At 44.6% G+C, this 20,166-nt stretch overlaps 2 protein-coding genes across 5 annotated transcripts in view; both read left to right on the plus strand.

Annotated features, from left to right (window-relative positions):
• LOC107223198 (angiogenic factor with G patch and FHA domains 1) overlaps nt 1-2,970 on the plus strand; it is a 53,196-nt gene extending 50,226 nt beyond the window's left edge. Inside the window, exon 8 of the mRNA XM_046729819.1 lies at nt 2,892-2,970. Coding sequence (XP_046585775.1) covers nt 2,892-2,933 — 42 coding nt within the window. The 3' untranslated portion in view covers nt 2,934-2,970. The remainder of the gene's footprint in view (nt 1-2,891) is intronic.
• Nucleotides 2,971-16,163: 13,193 nt separating this feature from the next.
• LOC107223191 (follistatin-A) overlaps nt 16,164-20,166 on the plus strand; it is a 34,645-nt gene continuing 30,642 nt past the window's right edge. For 3 of the 4 annotated variants that reach the window (XM_015662803.2, XM_046729822.1, XM_046729823.1), the window contains exon 1: nt 16,164-19,549. In XM_015662803.2, coding sequence (XP_015518289.1) covers nt 19,315-19,549 — 235 coding nt within the window. In that variant the 5' untranslated portion in view covers nt 16,164-19,314. The remainder of the gene's footprint in view (nt 19,550-20,166) is intronic. The other variant, XM_046729821.1, reaches the window with a different exon arrangement.

Raw genomic sequence — 20,166 nt, forward strand, 5'->3', positions numbered from 1 at the left:
TACGATCCGAGGTTTGCCACCCTGTTCGCAATTCATCCGTCATGGGGCTAGTGGTCAATTTGCCACTCAGACAAGAATCAGTGCAGGGCGATTATCGCTGGCCTAGGGACGAGTTGATGGGGTTGTAATACACGAGGAGAAAATCCGCTACAGCTATTCTACCGGACCCTGCGCCACTTCATGCCTTTTACTTGCAGTACGGTATACGACCTCCATATGAGAGTGCGACAAAAATGCGTTTGCGAATTCACCGCGCAGAAGAAAAAAAAAAATACCGCCCCTGTGTGGCCGCGTCTTTTTCACAATTTATCTCAAGACGAAGTACGAGGAATTAGTCTCTTCGTATTGAGCTGCAGCCTAGGTACCTCAAAGCAAGAAAACGGTTAAAGAAGGGGAAGAAAAACTTGAACTCTTTCGAAGTTTGCAGTTGCTTCGCTTCCGTAAAGGATCGCGCATGTTTATCAATTTCCGAATCCAGTCTGCAGATTTATAACATTGTATAACAAACGGGCGTTGAATGAGCGTAGAAACTGCATCAGCGAGCAGCGGCGTGGGCGATTGAGCCTAATCAGTAATCGACTAATCTGTTTCCCATGAGCCGGTTGGGTTGCCGTTCGGTTCCTGAAAAGCTGCGGGTGATGCAGTTAAGTTGCAGTAGTCGGGCAGTGCAGTGTAAACAGGATCGTTTCCCGCGATGCACCCCGCTGCACGAATGCGAACATCCTCGTGCTGGTTCAGGGTTGAACAATAAAGATCCGAAAGGGGTTGACTCTCCGCGTTCAGGGATCAAAGGTTGTTCGCAAGGGGGGGCCGGGGATTTTGCGGCTGAATGGCTCTACCGAGTGGCTATTAGCCCCGCATCAACTCCCCACTGCAGTCATCCTGCACTGCAGCTCGGCGACCAGCTATTTGCTATAATCATTACCATTCAAGAACTTCGAGTTCCCCGCTCACGTGGGGTTATAATTCCACTGTAGGTACCATTTCTGCGCGAACCCCTTCATCCGTCTGGCGTTTCCCTTTCAGCTATGAGCTCCGCGCGATACTGCGGAAAAGCAGTTTGCTCCGGGGAGACGTGCTCGTTGTTGAGTTGAAGAAAGGAGAGGAGAGTCTGGTACCACTGGAAAGAACAACCGTTTTCGCTCAAGTTGGCATTGGCAGTTTCAACTCCAAGTTCCGATCGGGTTACCGGAGGTCAATCTCACCCCGAAAACCACACATTCGCCAAACCTTGTCACGATGTAGTGAAAATTTTTTAAACTTTGAGAGTTCGGCAGCAGCGTGGCGACGGCAATTTGCGGCACAACGCGATAATCCGAGACTCGAAAGACTGTGCGAAGCGCGAACCCCGTTGGACAGAGGCGCAACAGGTGTCCGCGGTTCTTATCATATCCGATTCCGGCTTTGAGCAATTTTCCAATTTATCCGTCGTAAAACGGTGACATGTGCGGAGTGGGTATAATACTCTCGGTGTGGTGAAGGGTGCCGTTTTGGCGAATCCTGCACCAGCTGCCGAGCGTCTGCAGCGTCCGGGGATGAGCACGGAAAGTGAAACGCGAGGCGAGGGGAATCACGATTCGGTTGCAATCCGGTGCCAGCAGCTCTTGCGGCTGTGCAAAAGAACGGCGTCATCATCCCCGGGCGAAAAACGCGGCGATAGTTGCGACGCCGCTTCTCGGAACGGTCCTGAACTGGACAGGACACCGGGCTGCGAAGCGGCTACAAGACAGGTATAACGTCGGCCTCGAAATATCCACGGGATTCTGATCTTACCAGGAGTCGCCCGCTCCCGTTGATGATTAATAAATCTCGATCCCACAGGCCCACGGACAAGTTAAAGGCGTTCCCTGATACCCGCCGTTGGTGCGTCTCAAGTTAGGAACATATTTAACAAAAAGTATATCTGTGTATGATACGAAACGAGAAGTAAGAAAAAAAAATACTTTCTCAACCCTGGTTATAAATATCTGAAGGTGATGCACCGTGAGGCCGGTTTTACTACGTCATCCATTCTTTCTAGGAAAGTGGCGGTTTTCGAGAACAAAATGTCTGAAAGCCGCCATGTTTGTTTTGAGGCGACAGTTTCGCGGCTCGACAGTTTCTACTGTACAAAAGCACAGGTTATCTCTTTCTGAAAATATATGGTAACGAATTTCTCGATCAGTTTGTGGGCTCGTGTCTTGGCCGGAATAACCGGCATATTCGATCAGAAAAAGAGAGGAGTGAATGTTGTAAATGCGAGGTGGAAGACGGGAGTGTTCTGACCGCTTGTGTCGGTCGTCGAATCATTTAGTTTTTGCAGTTTTTGCAAATTCTTATTACAAATTATAACTGAAAGAAACTAATAGTATACCAGCAACAAGTTTCGCTTGATATTTTGATTTATTTGACGTTCGATGGGAATGAAAAAACAAACGATAAACCAAGACAACTCGTTAGAGTCTTGAGAGATGGGAACATCAACCTGTCCCGCGTACCGGGATGGTAGCTTACCGCCTTAAAGGTGGGTTGCTCTCGGAGGAGGTGATGTTCCTCCCAGACGGGCTCCCAGCCTCGGTCTAGACTGCCGGCAGACGTGACAAAACGACCATGCAACCTCTGCAACGGCACAGCCTCCCATTGCTAATGCCCTCCACCGCCACCACGGACGACGACGACGGGGACGACGGCGAGTCGTCGACATCCCCTTGCTACGTCAACTCGATCGTACTGACCGCACAAAAGTTGACCATCCGCGTGATTTTAAAGGGAGGCCAAGTAGCTAGTAGGTAATGTAGTAATAAGTGCGGTCGAAGCGAGTCGCAAAAGCAAGTGATAAGTATTGTAAACGGTGTACCAGAGTATAAACACTTCCAATATCTCTGTACTTGAATTGACTATCTTGTTTTAAGGTAAGATGGCTTCATTGGAAGTTCGAAGGAGCACATTCATGACTAGAATTCGGCAATAATAGGAGGAGCACATTGCCAGATGCGGGTGCATGTAACGGGCGCAAAAGTAAGTAACTACATAATTGGTTTAATCCATGCATGGTATGAAGAATACTAAACATACTAAACCTGTACTCTTATATGCTTGAATCTACTTTCTTGTTTCGATATTGGATGGCGTTTATACCCAAAGTCCTAGCTTCGTGGTTTGAATCTACCAAAGACAGGAAAAGACCATTGCGAGACGCTGGTACGTTAATGTTCGTTAATGCCTTCTCTTTCCGGTTAACTTGTTCTCGGTCCGAAACAAAATGCGAGTTCGATTCCGTACGAATTGTGTCACAAGACTCCAATTTTTTCACGTCAACTTCATCGTCATTCACCGTCTCATAATTGGTGTCGAATCGAACTCGCATTTTGTTTCGTACCAAAGACAAGTTAACCGAAAAAGAAAGGCATTAATGAACAGAACAGTAAGTAATTGATACAATAATTGGAGAGTATGAACATTACGCAGATTCTATACTCTGTGCCTAAAGTGTCTCTCTTGTTTATTGACATTATTGAAATTCCGATGTTGGCATGAGCACAATCATGACTCGCGAATGACTCGAGAATGCTGCCGAAGGTATGTCCTTTTCAGCAGCAACACGTTCACGTCGTCCCGATGTGCCCGGCGGGTTTGCGACGATGGGGAAAGAAGAAGAAGAAGAAGAAGAAGAAGAAGACAGGAGAAGCGCAATGCGAGACGCAGGTACATAATGGGCCAGTGTTGGGCCCTTGGCAGGAACCAGCGACGCAGTGCTGGTGCTGCGGTTAAGCGGAGCTCGGAGCCGAAATTACGACGGATTATGGAGGGGGGATGCGAGGGGAGAGAGGGCGAGAAGACGGTCATTATCGGGCCATTACCCGAGCCAACCTCCGGATTGTAATTGGGCAACAATATCGTCCTCCCGTTGCAGGTTCTCTCCTCGTCCGTGCCTCCTTCTCCTTATTCTCCCGAGGCGCGTCTCCCGTACCTCTACGTAACACGCAACACGCTGACATCGCGCCCCGAGTACAGGACACGTGCCACGTACCTCGGCTCGGAATTTATGACGCTATCAAAGCTGGACGCTCGGGGAGCTTTACGACCTCGACTTGGCAGCGCAGCGCCCATGACGCCTGCAGGACCTGCTCCCGCAAATCAAAACTCTGCGCTCCTTTTTTTGACTCGCTTGACGGAGTGCCATATTTCGACGTTCTTTTTGCTCGTGCGCAAGGTTTGCTCGCTGATTAGCCTGCTGCCCCCCTCCTCTCCCATTGCCATACGCGAAAAGTTATCGCATGTTGACTGTTTGAAGTACGAATAAGCGAGTCTGCGGTGTCTGTTTATTATCAATATTGAAACATTCACTTTACAGCCGTCTCGAACAGCCAAGCTCATCCACTGTGCGCATTGGAAAAAAAAATTATACACGTTCGAAGAGGCCTGTACGTCTGGCATACGTTTAACCGGCGGACCGTTCGCTTTGGACTAAACAGTACGAACGCATAGAAGATTGGAATCGAAAGCTAACGATCGGTTAAATTCAACATTTCATTATCAAGCCAGCTGCGAAGCGGGTCCTTCGTCGAAATTGAGTTTGCCCAAGCTATTTGCGTAATGTACGATATTCTTGTTGACTCGACGCTGCAACCTACGCACTACACAGCGCGAAGTCTCCCTTCGGGCAGGGTTTAAATTACACCGCGAAGCTTCAGGTGCAGCTAATATAACTTGCAAAAGAAAAGAAAAAATATAACGCCCTGTCAGCCGTAAGAAAACTCTTGCTCAATTTTGTCACGGTTTAACCGTTGCAGCGTATGGTGAATCTCATAACGTAAATCCTGAGGCACTCGAGCTTGACTGCAGTGTACACGAGAAGCAGGCTACGGATAAAGATCGGCCTCCGAATTGCTTAATTATTCAAGCAATTTTCACTGACTCCGCGTATAAGTTCATCTGGATAAGAAGATCTGGACGTGCGATAATGTAACCTCTCCCTCGCACCACGCATGCTGTGCAATCCTGCAGGAATCACGTTACCAAGTCCAAAGAGTCGGTTGCACTTTTGGAGAGCCTTCGCCGAGGTTGAAAATCTCTCCACTTTACATCAACAATTTTTCAAACTTACCACCAACTGCACATTAGCGGAAGGCTTCAAGTTTTCACTTGGAAAGCATGGTACCACAGACCATTCAGCGGTCCGCTTCCACTGCAGGTGAGACTCTTCGAAACATTTCCTTATAAGCATGATCAGCTCTCATCAAACTTGAATCCTGTATCTTCACGGATCCGTGTACTTAATGCAGGACCTTCAGGATATACTGCCATACCCTCAATCCGCGTCCTTTGCACGCGCGCTACGCTGAGCTGATGCACGGACGTCATGTTTGCATTATATTCCAGAGAAGCCGGAGGTCTCCTGAGGACCTCGCGACGATACGAAGCTTGGACGGGAGGCCTGGAGGTAGGTAGGTATATTCTGCAGCAGACATAAACTTCCCCTTCGGGCCTTATAAAGAGTTCTGTTGTCTTGTTACGCGAGATATAAGATATATTCTGAACGTTGTTGAACCGCGGTGCACCGCTGTACACGTGCGGTACCTACACCAAGTAAATCTCATCTCCAAAGCTAAATTGTCCTCCGACTCATGCGTGCCGCGTTATACGTGCATGCCTGGAAACCTCGCGAGCTCATCGCGGACGAACGATGCAGAGGACCGGCCGTCGTGCTCGTATATTTTCAGGATGAAAAATAACCCCGCTATGAACATGCAACATCCTTCGCCGCAGGCCAGTCCACGGATTTTCTTTCTCCCGCAACCGCGGAAGAAGACCGTAACGACCTATCCAAGGGTCATCGACAAGGTGCGCGGTATGATCGTGCGAAAGAAGGGACGGACGAGTACCATTATTCCACCGCTTTCCGATCGCTCCATTCCATTCATTCGTACAAGTCGTCAAATGATTTTCTTCGGCCCCTTACACTTGTTCCTCGAAGCAGGCACCAGCGGTGTGGAAACTGACACACCTGTCAGAGTATCGAAGACGGTTCAGTGACGCCCCGGGGCTGTTCTTCGAGCCAAGTTTTTCACCTCCGAAGTCTGCAAAGAGACGAGGGGCGAGAGGTGGGCAATTATTCCGGCACATGCAGGATGACCAACCGCGCCGAAATCCAGACGTACGTAAGCCTGATCACCGACGGTGATGATGCACCACAGACGGATGGCTCTTCCCTGCAGCTGGTACCGCGATCACCGCCTAAATCGGCGCTTCGGCGAGGCCGACACACGTCGGCAGTATTTCGCAAGTGTGTGTAGACCACGCGCGTCTGTATAGGTATAATGTGGCAGCCTCCGTCTGTTCGTCGGCTAGTTTTTTGCACAAAGCTACAGTGATTGGCAGCAGGCTACCATATTGAGCGGTCAGGGTAACTCGTCAGTCGCTGGGAATGAATGAAGAGCTCGTGACGAATTCGGCACCGGGTGCAAACCGCGTCTATAACCCATGCGCAGGTGTGTCAACCTATGCTTTTTATTTTCTCCTTCTTCGTCTCTCCTCGCCGTCTTCCCGGTACAGTGCGGAAAATAGCAATTTTTGAACACCGCGTTGCTGTGTAAAAAATTATGCAGAATACCGATTACCATTGTCAGGAACACTCGATACGTGAAAGTAAAGTCTACCGTCATACTTCATCGCCAATGACAAAGTCCAAGAATACCTTCAGCGTTACGTGCTTATAGCGAGGATACGTCGCGACGGTTCCTTCGTTCTATGAATGAAGATGAAGCGAAACGGTTGAGATATTCTCTGTACCTTAAACCAACAGTCTGGCGCGACGAGTCTCGGCGCTCACTCAGCTGTCTAGTTTTTGTCGCAATCAGCCCAATTTCGTTATTTCTTGTCAGGCTACGAGTCACGAACATTCTCACACACCCCGCACCCACACACCTGTGCTTCCTCTATTTCGTACGTGTCTTGTACGCATCAGGTATACTCGCCACGCTCGCGGATGCAGTCCCGCATACAAATCGGACTTTGCCAAAGGCGGAATCTGGTGCAGCTTCTTTTGCGTCAATCTAACACCGTCTCGTCATACGCATGATACTAAATTTGGAAAGTCTGTCTTCCAGTCCGCAAGACGTTGATCTTGACGTGAAAAGCCTGGATCTCATATGACCGTACAAACAGCGCGGCTCGACAATTTTTCCAGGTCAATAACAAGCGATAACTGCATCAGCGTAACATCTGGAATCGGTTCATCTTCTACGACGCATCGCGTACCTACTAGCGTAACTTTTGCAGACTCGATCGAGGCGGCATGCGGTGCGTGTGGTGATCCACGGCGAAACGAAACGTCGTCACGTACGTGAAGCCGGATGTATGTGCGTGTGCGTTTTTGTGCTCGTGTACGTATACCTGCATCCGCCCACAGAACCGAGAGAACAGCCTCCCTATATGGGTCAAGTTCAAGGTCACCATCGCCACTACCACTTACAGCCGTCCTATATGCGCCTGTCCCGGGGCAACGTCGAGAACATCCTGCGCACACATACACGTACGCCTCAGACTTCGACCGGCTATGTATGCGATTATAAGATTATATGGATACGGTTTTATTTAAGGAGAGGTATAATTTGCCTCGTCTAGCCGTAAGACGTTACGTAATAATGAGACAGAGGCGGAGAATGAGAATGAGAAGAAGAGGAATATCCCGAATCGCAAGCCGATCGTTGGACCGGTAACGGTATAATCGAATATGCGGCAATGCCTAACAAATTTACGAACCTTGTCTAAACGGCGCTGAGAGGTGAACAGTGGAGACGAAATACCGAGCGGTTCTAATTCATTCAAATCCTTAACGGGGGAGGAATTGCGCAGTCAAGTTACGCGATTGCCGAACGTGCGAATTCAGCGAAATACACGTTGATTCGGAGATGTGTAAATACGCAAGCTTTGAACCGCGATGGCGTAACCCAGATTCCAAAATTTACCGTCTGCGGAAAAAGAAAGAAACGTACACAGTCAGACCGAGAAACGGGACAGTTTGCGCATTTACACACAATGGGTAGTTTAACCAAGGACCGACTTAATACCGCATCGCTAATCCGACCGGCGTTCGTATCAATCTGTCATATCATTTATCGTGCTAAAAATTTTATTCCATCGTGAAATATTGCGGAGGACTGCAGTTAGCAACTCGATCATCCTCGCGTTCCTGACCCAAATTATCTTTCACATTCATATTTTCACACTCAACTCCTATTTCTTGTATCATCTGCGTCGAGACGCACGTAACGACGCTTAATTAGTACGCGGACATTACACTCGTGGAAGTGGCACGAGCTTCGGGCATCGTAGGTACGTACATACAAATGCAGACGAGAGTCGGGTACGCATACGACGGGTAGCGATAGTCGCCGAATGACGTCACATTGCGCAATAATAATTGCAAACACGGAGAGGAATTCTTCCGAGAAATTTACATATACAACAACCTTTTATCTTGTTACATCTTACGTCGGTTATTATTCAATCGGCATTGCTGCGGATCATCACTCATACGGCCTCGAACTCTTCCGTCTGTTAAGCCGGTTGTGCAATGTATTATGTACTAAATTATTCGATCATACGTATATAGCTGTAAATATGCAGTCCCGTGTTACGAAATTGGCGCGTGCTATAAGTGGAGTATAAAAAAAAAAATATATATATATATATATATCACTTCAGGTACAATTGACGAATCACACGGAAATCGGTGTTAACGGAATTCGAAACTTATTCGTGAAAATGTTACGAGTTCCGTTTCTCCGTTCATTCCTTTTTTAAATCTTCTCATAAAACCAAACTAAACAGAAAACGTACGAAAAATCAATGTCCGAATCATTTTCGGAACATATTAACTGGGGATGATTATGTCTGAACTTTCAATCTTGGTAAGTGTTCTCCGTGCGAAAATTTAAGTGTCGAGTAAATAATGCAGGAATTCCTTTGCGAAGCAGGAGGATGATTCAGCGTCTACAGAAGTCCTGAAAAATAACCGGTAGTGTGTACAAATACACAGGAGAAATCGCGTCGCGTCCGAGTCGAGCCTTTTATACCAACTCGTACCGTCATTTTTGCTCTGACGTGGAAGACGACTCAAGGATCGTCGATCGAAGGCGACAGTAGGTGGGTTTCAGCTTTTACGTCGAGCTCGGAATGAGTTTTTACGACTAGTCTAGCAAGGACTGACTCAAGTTACGCCGACTTCAGCACAGTGAATCATGTCCATTGACTGGCGGCAGCTCGAGGCAACCCGTTCGATCAGCCTGACCATCTACAGACTAAACTCACTAGTTGCTCGTCGAGGCTTGGACACTCACCCGGCTCCGTGAGGTTCTGGTTCTCCGTTAGTAAACGGGATAGGTATCTCTGATTCCAAGAAACGTTACCTCGCAAAAATGCCGAAATAACGAGTCGTTTTATTCGCCGAACACCAGGAAGCACGGCGATTGCTGCACGTCGCTCGACTTACACGCGCAAGCTTCCTAGGAACGATTTGAATCTCCGACAGCGAGCGTCGTGACGTCAATTAGACGGAATGCAGATTTCCTTGTTTTTGTCATTCTAAGTATTGTGACATCAGGGTCTAAAGTCATTTTGCTGAATTCCAAGAAATGATTTTTTTTTTCTTTCTTTTAAATAATCGCAAGGCTGGTATAAATCTACAGTGTTTATATTTATTTTTAAAATTCAGCCAACCTAACGATCGACTTGACATGCGCGAGATTCGTTGCATTTTTATCCAGGCTGGCCACCTCAAACTCCAGTCGTCAAACTAACAAACTTGTCGAGGTTATGTAAGCGATACGATTATTATTAGGCTAAGCAGGTCGGATATAGTCGATGATGCAGTGATTCGGGAAGGCTAAGCAAATTTTTATCGTTTACCGAACGCCTGCTACATTTCGTCGTAACTCATGACATCAATCGGCCACTTGACGCGGGAAAGATTGACATCTAATTCCGCGTTTCGATCAAGTTGGCTGCCCTGTTGAATTATTTTTCGCCCGCGCAGTCGGCAACTCAGTCTGCCAAGTCTCACCGTTTCCTTTTAGCACGAATTCGGACGACTCGATTCTGCAGCGGTTGAAATCTCGCGATGCCGAGGAACTCGGCGAGGGGGAAATTTATCACGAGATGAGAAGTATGCGCCGGTATAAGCAAAAGAATAAGAATAATAAAAACAATATGGTGGGCGTTGAGTATTCTTGTTATACCCGCCGAAATTTATCGTCGATTTTTGGTTCTCTTTTCATTTTTAATACGCGGGGCTCCACCCTGCAACGGATAATTCGTTTTTAAGTGCCGTCACAACACGCGCGTTACATGCCGAAGAACTTCACGAACGCTGGTGCAACCTGAGGGTAAAATTACGGTATACGATCGCGGCTGTATCACCGATCGGTGAAAGTTTCCTGCACGCCGTATAGCCGGGCTGCTGCCGTTGATCGATTAATTACCTGCATCGACGCGAATGGTCATTATATTCCAGCCCCCGTCGTAGAGGCGAATCGTGATAAATCAACAGCCCATTGATCCGGTAATTGTGATATCGAATTTCCTCGAAGTCTAAGAGCCCGTCTCGTATTTATCCGAGGCCCGCAATCTGTTTCGAAATTAGACCGCAACTCGGCGAGTCTACGTCGCCGATGGGCGTTCAGCCGCAAGGGTGAACCAGGTAGAGCTTATCGGTGTCACCGGGACGGTTAATCGATAGAATAATTCGGTCCCCGAAACCAGAACGGGCGGCTATTGACGCTGCGGATCGGTGACGTGGAGCGATGACCGACTTTCCGATGACGTTAAGGGGGCGCATCCATCTTCGACGGATCAAGACTCGATCCGTGTACCGAGGTTTGGGAATTTTGGGACATCCGATGGTGTTCGAGATACGTTTCTCGGTTGGTTGACGTGAGTTATTTTCGATCACGCGGACGTTCGCTGTTTGTAAAATGTGCATGGAAAAGCGTTTCCGCTAATCGTGCTGAATTTTGAAAAGGCTTTCGAGCTTAAGCTACTTGTGAACTACTCGGTATGGGTATATTAAAATAAATTGTTCGTTGCATTTTGATACTCGTCAAATTATCAATTATATGATCGTGGTCAAGAGGATATTTAAGTCCATTGTTACAAATCGCTTTTGTCATTAGCGTAGCGATGACTTTTCTCTGCTTTAGGTTGGTGGGTTGAAAATTAATTTGAAATTAAGAAACTACTATAATAAAACTCATTGAGAATTTATCGAATTAATGTATTCCGAAGTTACGGTGATTTTTCTATAAATAGCAGGATGATAATGCAGAAATTATGAAGAAGAGCTAATTTATCAATTTTTCATTTAAATTCGCTTCATTAAACGGTTGGTAAATGACACACAAAAATTTACCGGATTCGTTCGATTTCACTCCATGGTGACCTATTTTGTTACAAAAATATTTTTAGTAATTCAGTTTAGTACATATTTTCTTTCAACATCAAATGGAATCTTGAAATCTTGATAAAGATAAAGTCTCTCAGTGTTGGATTACAGAGAATATAGTCTTTCGAATTAAATAAATAACTGCACTTTTTTACTCCCATGAACAATACAATACAATATCAATTTATGCGATTAGAGTATCAATTATCATCATTGCTTCACTCACTAAGTACCTATTTGTACAATAAGTGAAAGACGAATGAATATTTTCACTGAAACTATAAATTGTCTGAAAAATTTTCCGCTATTAAGACTGCATACTGAAATTTACCAAATTTTCGATTTTATCCGCACCGTTTAAAAAAAAAAAAAAAACGATATAATTGATTAATTTTCACCGATTCCATCGAGTCGTGTTCGATTATATTTTTGGACTCGATTAATTGATGCATCGATGATTTTCAGCCTATCGTCAGTGGCTATCGCTATGATTTATTACCCCATTCTCGTAAAATTTCACCCGAAAATACACAAACAAAAAAAAAATCAAATAAACGAGTATTCGCGACGTTACAGCCTTCTGGAAAAAAGAAGGGTTGGCATCTTTCTCGTCCCGCGTGGCAAACCAACCACGTTTACTACTACTTACGAGTATACTTAGCGGTGCAGGGAGACGATGCAAGGAGAAGCTACGAGAGGCGGCTGCAGTAACGTAGGCTTGGGTGAAAAGAGGCAGAAGCGAGGGCAAAAGAAAGGAACGACCGCGATGCCTGTTCTCTCTCTCTCTCTCTCTCTCTCTCTCCGCTCCTCTCGGCTCTATCTTCCTCTTTTTTTATCCCGCTTTTAGTCATTTTTTTCCCAGCTCTTTTCGGCATTAGTAGGGCAAGGTCCCCTCGCAGGAGCCGTTTAGGCTCGCGTGTCAACAACAGATACAATGCAGCGCGCCTCTCCTTTCCCTCTGCAGTCCTCCTTGCCCCAGGAGACAAGTAACAAGTGTTCGTGTTGCTTAGGGGAAATTTTAGTTTCTCTGGGGAATTTTTTTTTTTGTTTTTTTTATGCTTCTTCTTCATTTTACCGCTGGCAGACGAAGGGCGGGGAAAAGACAGACGAAAATCCGTTCATTGAGGTGGTTGGTTCGCCAAAATATCGTGCTTTTCATCAATTTTATTACGAGATAATATTACATTGAGTATTTGATAAATCATTATAATCGTAAGCTAAGAAGACCTTTTTGAAAAGACGAGATGGAAAATTTGGAAATTATGAACTAAAATTCTAGAGATCGATCTGAGGTACAAATCGACTTGAAATATTTAAAAATCTTGTAGATTCGTTCAATTTCACTCTACTATTCAGGCTAATTTTATTGAGAAGAATATTCTTTGCAGTTACTTAAAAACAGATTTTTCTTTACAACGGTCGATTTAATAGTGCTATTTGTTGATGATAATCATTGTCGGTGCGGCGTTGTAAACTTAAATTATAACCAATGCCGACCTGATGAAAGAAAAGTGTGAATTTGTAAAAAGAAATCTTGTATTCTTAAAGAGACGTTCGCATAGCTAAAGTATATTATAATTTAATAACCGTCTCAGTTGTCTTTTGAAACTCGAGCTGTTTCTGCACTATTTGAACTTTGACTGTATATGTAAAAACTTTTTATATCAGACCACCATTTCCTGCAACGGCATGTACGACCTCAAGTCACTTGTTATCATATGATAAACAGCTGCTGGAATAACGCGAAATCGTATACAGGAAATTAAGAGTAGTCGAAGTGTTTTGCTTTACACTTTTCCCTGAACAAGGTCGTCGACAGAAAAAATTTTCACCAGGTTATCACCGAAATTGTTAGATAATATGTAACTTTCAATGCTATTTTATATCTTTTCATCATAAGCTGTGTAACAAAAAACTTAATTATTCGTAAGTATAACGATAAGACGCGGAAACTGGGAACAATTCTTGCAATACTAAAAATATTAAAAATTGATAAACAGTTTACAGTTAAACTTGGAAATGATCTTTCAAAATATGCGCAGTGAAAAAAAGGCAGAAACGACCCCAACGTTAAATCCAAACCTCCGGCTTACGATAAGCCAAAAATAATCGGTGCATCGATTAATCGTGTCGAAAAACATAATCGCACACGACTCGATTGAATCGGTAAAAATTAACCGATTATTTCGTATTATTTTTAAACGGTGCATTTGAAACCAAAATTTCGTAAATTTCAGCATTTAGTCTTAATAGCGGAAAAGTTTTTTGATAATTTATAGTTTCATTCGAAATATTTTTCAGTTTCAGTACTGAGAAAAATTTTTAGTTCCGGTTGCCGCTCGGTCCTTGACTACTTTCATTTTTTATCAAAGTCGAAACATATAGTTCTAGGTAGAAAATGAAAATTATTTTCGTAGCTGTTACAAGAAAGTCTAGTATCCGTCACTATTCTTTCTCATTAAGATCGTTCTTAATATATTTTCTTGCAACTATTGCGAAAATTTAACGCCTGTGCAAGAATAAATCGACGTTAAAGCCTTTTTTAACTAAAAAAGTAGAGAAAACCTGAGAAACTGATTTTACGTTGCAATAACCAAAAAAGGATCGACAATAATTTTTCGTTTTTCGTAATCCCGACAATATTCAAACAGTTTCTTTTTAACGACACCTGTTTTACCGAATCTTTCTAGATACGATAACAAATGAAATTTTTCTCCGGTGTACATGAAATAGGCACTCGGTAAGTAAGACGAATATAACAAATTGATACTTCAATCGCATGAATTAATAAATATCGTATCGCTTCGTTCACGTGAGTAAGAAACGAAAACCGATCGTGAGAAAAAAATAATCGAGTTTGATAAACAATCGATCACTTTCGTCAAATCTCACAGCGAGTCCGGCTCTCCTCGACTTGCGACCGAGTCGAAGGACGTCGCAACTTCTGGAGAACCGCGTGTCGAGCGCAGGGGAGGAAAAGGTCTCGGCGGCGATCGGCGTCGACGTCGACGTCGACGAGGCCGACGTCGTCTCGCCCCGTGTGGAGGGGACGGAAGGACGGGGCAAAACGGGGCACCGGGGGTGGACCACGGGGGTAGCGTCCCTGAACGTATGGGTGGCCTGCAGCGCGATTGTCACGCGCCGACGGGAGGCGTGTTCTAACCAGAGTTGGGCAAAGCTTTGACGCCGTCGCCGTAGGTATAAAAGAGGTGAGTCCCCGGTGCATCCGCGGTATTGCCGATCCTACTATCCAGACAATTCGGCATCGCGAATTTCGCCACTTCCAGCCCTCTTCGCGCGCTCCTTATCCGCGTCGGATTGAACCTCGTTGTTTTTCCGAAGACTCTTCTCTCTCCGCTAACGATAACGGAAGGATATTTTACCACAGAAGCGCGTTTGTACGGATTGATAATATACGTCGCCGTTGTCGCATTTTCTAATTAAAGAACAAGGTAAAATTATACTGCTGCGGAGAATTTTTAAAAAAAATTCTTTTCAACCTCCTTATCCTTTATATTTTTTGAACGATTTTAAGACATTTCTGATGTAATCATTTCGAGGTTTTTTTTTGTCAGCGTCGATTTTCGTTCCATGTTTCTTGACCGAACAAAACTAAACACGATTCATTGTGGAGAATTTTCTTTCGATTTTTGTCTCTGGCAACTCGAGGCCAATCAACCAGAATCGAATGAAACTAATTTCTAAGGGTTTTAAAATTCAGGGATTTTAAATGCATACAACGACGCGTGTGCAATTGTCTTTTAATGAAACTGTACAAGAAAATATTCTCGAAAAGCGATCGTAAGAACATCGAATAATGACCGAATCGAATCTTTCCTGCTCTTCTCGTTTTCTTTCATTCTTTGCAATCCTCGGTATCTGTTCACAGTTCACAATTATCGTATCTCAAAATGCTCAGTAACCGAACGAAATCTAAAATTACATCAACTCGCAGGGTGAAAAACAAACGTCATCAGACCTCCGAAATCTCTATCTCGGTGACCATTCAACCTCTCGATTATATTCCGACCTTAAAACCCGAGTCAACGAACTCTGACGAATCTCACACGTTACAGAAACGAAAGGCAATCGTCGATAAAAGTAGAGGATAAAAAAAAAGAAGTAAAAGAAAAATAATAATCAATCGTCAACAAAGCGAAATCAGTCGCCAGACACGAAGGAAACATGCATACAATACGACTCGAAAAATTTCCAACGCTTTCCGAAATGGAACGATGACGTCATTTTTATCCAGTCAACACCCCCACCCCACCCCGCCCCGTTGCGCAGTGACGGTGTTAAAGTTGGTGAAATCAAAGGTGAACTTGTTCTTCGGCCAATCGTCAACGAACAATTGCTTGAGGGGTATTCGAGACTGGAGGATTTATATCGCAGCTTACGACGCACGAATGAAAGACTCGCCAGAGGATTGAACGGATCAAGAGGGGGCTTCGGAAGTGTGATAAGAGGATCCGTTTTCGTCCGCGTTTCCCGAGGGTGATTTTCAATTTTCGATTGCGGCGGGGGTCGGGGGTGGGGGGGGGGCGAAAAGGGACGGCGGGGAACCGGGAACGTGGAACCGGGAACCCGGGAGGGAACCGGCGCGCCGCTTTGCTCGAAGCAAGTGTTGTGCCCACCGCGGCTCCGCCTGCCGCCTGCCTGCCTTCCTTCCTCTACTACAATTCTGCCTCTGGCTCTCGGCTCTCCGGCTTGGCCAGTGAGCCAGACGGCCTGTTCGCCAGCTCAGTCTATCGGGCGGCCTCGCGCGCGCTGGCATACTAATAAATTGCTTATACACAAAAGCCGATTTTCACGCCTCTAATCGGGAGAGCTCGATCCGCGGCCTGCGCCTCGCGATTTCCGCTCCCCCGAATCTCCACCCCTCGCCCTGCCCTACCGCCAACACCCCCAGGGAAGAAAGCGAAAAATCGTGTACTGGGAGAGAGAATGAGAGAGAGAGAGAGAGAGAGACTGAAAAATTGTAGAAAAAGAAAGAAGAACGTTTAATCGTCGATCCGCGGTTTAATCGAGAAAAAAAATAATAAATAAATAAATATTGTACCAATTTTTTTTTTTTTTTTTTGCACCGCATTTCGCACGAAAATTCAGTTACCTCGAATATTTAATTATCGTTTTTTACCTTCTGTTTCGAGTCACTGTTTATCGGAACAGACGAAAAATATCCACTAACAAGGATCGTTCGACGTTCCCGCCCTCACTGAGCTAACTCTCTTTGCACCCGTAGGGATTTGGATTAAACGGTGACTGGGAGAGAGAAGAGAGGGAGAGAGAGAGAGAGAGAGAGAGAGAGAGAGAGAGAGAGAGAGAGAGAGAAAAAGAGAGAGAGGCGCGGACACCCCCCACCACGAATATCATCTTCCCTCTCCGTGCCCCCTTCCAAACTGAAGGCGGGGGTTCACTCCCGCGCATCGAAACGACACGCGGGGTTCGCCTAAGACTCGGAGAACACGGTGGACTCCGACGTATCACGGTGCAGACTGAAAAGAGCGGCTCTACTTGCGGACTTCTGACTGCGGATATCGTAATCGACGCTCGTACCTGCAGCGAGATAACGCCGAGATATCAAAGAGGGAAGAGGAGGAGGAGGAGGAGGAGGACAGGAAAGGAAGGACAAGCGATTCGAATTTGTTTGAAACTTTTTTTTCATCTCTGACGCTGTTTTTTTTTTTTTTTTTTTTGGTTTCTTTCTCTCTCGTTCGTTCATCTGTTTTTCAATCGCAAAAGAGAGAGAAGAAAAAAAAAAAACAAACAAACAAAAACAAGCCCGAGACGAAACGAGACGAAGAATAATTATTGTAAAGTACGAGTCTGCGGAGCGGAAGGAAGGGATAACGGAAGAAGGAAGAGGATGTAAAATCGTTTGTCAATTTGTTCGAACGTCTTGCGCAGTTTTGTTCTTGTTCGTTTATTTATTTAATTTTCAACCGAACTACGATACTGTATTGTCCGTATGAGAATGATGCCGAAAGGCAACGTCGCATGCGGCGAGATTTGCGGAGAGGGGGGAAGGGGGGTGTTTGTTTTTCTCTCGGATTTCTTCAATCTACTTTACGTATAACTGGTCCCGTGCGTGCGATTGCCAAAAATTTCACACGAGAGTATAACTGTGTGTTTCGAGAACGCCGAGGAAAAAATACATTCGCAATTTAAAAAAAGAATAAAACATAATAAATAATTAAAGAGGAGAAGAAAAAAAAAAAAAAAATACGTGAAACGAACGAAAAGAAAAGGTGCTGGAACGAGAAATCTTAATCATGGTATTAGTGCGACTATTTTATACACGTACGTTACATACATACCGCAGTGACATTAACTCTCATTAACGCCCGTAAATATATTGCGTATACGCTCATAAAAGGTTATCTTCGTTCGTTCGCGGTAAAAGGAAAAGAGAAAAAAAAAAAACAAACAAAAACAAAACAAAAAAAAAAACGGCAAGATAAATAAAATAAAAGAAATAAGAAAACGACTCGCAAAGATTAAAGTTTTATCATTACCAACGGCAACTGATGCAGCGAAACGAATCTCGCAACGAGGATCGTTATACTCTGTGAGATTAATCGACTTTCATGCACCGTGCAAAGTGAATTGAAAAACGTGGTGCGTAAAAATCTTTGACACTGAGAGAAAATGAGTTAAACTGGTTCGAGTAAAAATTTGACGTACCGATCGTGAGTCGAGTTTGAACATTAAACAGCGCGCCATCGGGATTCTAGATTTGGCGGGAAAATTTAAACCACGTAAAATAATTGGTACATCGATACGTCACGCTGCTCGTGAGATTACGCTGGGTTCGATAGAATTTCGACGGGGAGAATAAACCGCTTGATCGGTATGACGGGAATGCAGAATGCGCGTTTTGTTGATAAGTTTGTACGTCGCGACGGGATTGTAATAAACCGGAGAGTGTGAATTATCGCGAGTGTGTAACATCCGCGGAGATTCCGTTCGGTGTCTAAAAATACCCGTTATATACAGTATAACGCACATGCATACATGTATGCGTATGTGTGCGTAAATAAGAGTATGCGCGTTTCATGAGAGAGGAGAGAAACGAGTGGCGTAAGAAAAGGAAAAGGTGAAAGAGAAAGAAGGAGAATATAAGAAATAAAAAAAAAAAAAAAAAAAACGGAGGTACAGTGGAAATAAGGCGTATAAAAATACGTGAATCGTAAAAGAAGCAAGAAACCGGGTATACGTGGTGGAGATAAAAATAACAGAAGAGAAAATAACGTAAAGAAGAACGCGAGGAGGCATCAGAGAAAGGTGGAGGAGGAGAGGGAAAAAGAGGAAGAGGCATTGAAGGAAAAGGAAAGGAAAAACCGCCTCAAGAAATGTTCGGCGTGCCGCGAATACCGCCTTATTACATACCGCACCGATGGTTAACCGAGTATTTGTATCAAACTTTGTACCGCAGCTGCAGCAACGCCGGAGCCCACTAATTTTTACACGGTAAATCAGCCGAGGAACGCGGGAATAAAAGTGTAAAACTCTTGAGCGATATTGTGACAAGACGTTTCGAATGAAGATCAGCGGAAACGGAGTCGATGAATGAAAAAAAAAAAAAAAAAAACGACTTTCTACACCGCGGCGAAAAATAGACGAATCCGTTCTCCGGAAGTGTAAAAATAGCAAGTGTTGAGTAACACGTAATAAAACGGAGAGAGATAAAGAGAGAGAGAGAGAGAGGAAGTAAATTTTCCCGACTACGATTGTCTCGAATTTTCACCCTCGTGAAAAAACCAGTCTCTTGTATTATTTTTTATTTACTTTCCGTTCGGATAATAATATTCGTTCACAAGCAGGGGAGATTCGTGAATAATAGTTACGGTAACGATATCGCTAAAAGGAATAAATCATTCGAAGGGCAGATGAGATGTGATAATAAAGAGGGACGCGCATTGGCAAGGAGCATCCCGGGAAAATCCTGCGATTTCCGGAGGCTGCGTAATATCACCTCCGATTCGGGGGCGGCTGTTCCGTCGGGTTTCTGGCGCTGGGCGCCTGCGATGACGGCTTTGCGACGGGGTCGCGCAAAACCCCGCTTAAACTTCACCCTCCTGCTGTCCCTCCTCGCCGCCCTATTGCACGCACAATCTGCAACAGGTAAGATATAATCAACAATGGGAGAAGTCCTTGCTAATTTAAGGGTGATCAACAGTAATCGATTATTTTTCAAACTCGATTAATCGGCCGACTCGATTGTTACTCCGGCGAACAAGGCGATACAATATCAATTTATGTGATTAGAGTACCAATTGTTATCGTTGTCTTACTTACCGAGTACCTGTTTCGTGTAATAAGTGAAAGGTGGATGAATATTTTCACCTCAATGAGAAAAATTTCATTTCTTACAGTTACTAGGAAAATTGAGTAAAACAGGTATCGTTAAAGTTAAAAAAACTGTTTGAACATCGTTGGAATTACGAAAAACGAGGTACGCCTGACTATTTTGCGCTATCGTCGATCCTTTTTTTGTTATTGCAACGTAAAATAAGTTTTTAAACAAGGCTTTAAGCGTCAATTTATTGCAGCACAAGTATTAAATTTTCGCAACAGTTGCAAGAAAATATGGCAACAGTGATCGTAATGAGAAAGAACAGTAACGGATACTAGACTTTCCGGTAACAGCTAGAAAACTAATCTTCATTTTCTTCCTAGAATTATATTTCTCGATTGTCATAAAAAATGAAAATAGTTAAGGACTGAACGGTAACCGGAAC

Source organism: Neodiprion lecontei, chromosome 1 (assembly GCF_021901455.1).
Source record: "Neodiprion lecontei isolate iyNeoLeco1 chromosome 1, iyNeoLeco1.1, whole genome shotgun sequence".
Taxonomy (NCBI): domain Eukaryota; kingdom Metazoa; phylum Arthropoda; class Insecta; order Hymenoptera; family Diprionidae; genus Neodiprion; species Neodiprion lecontei.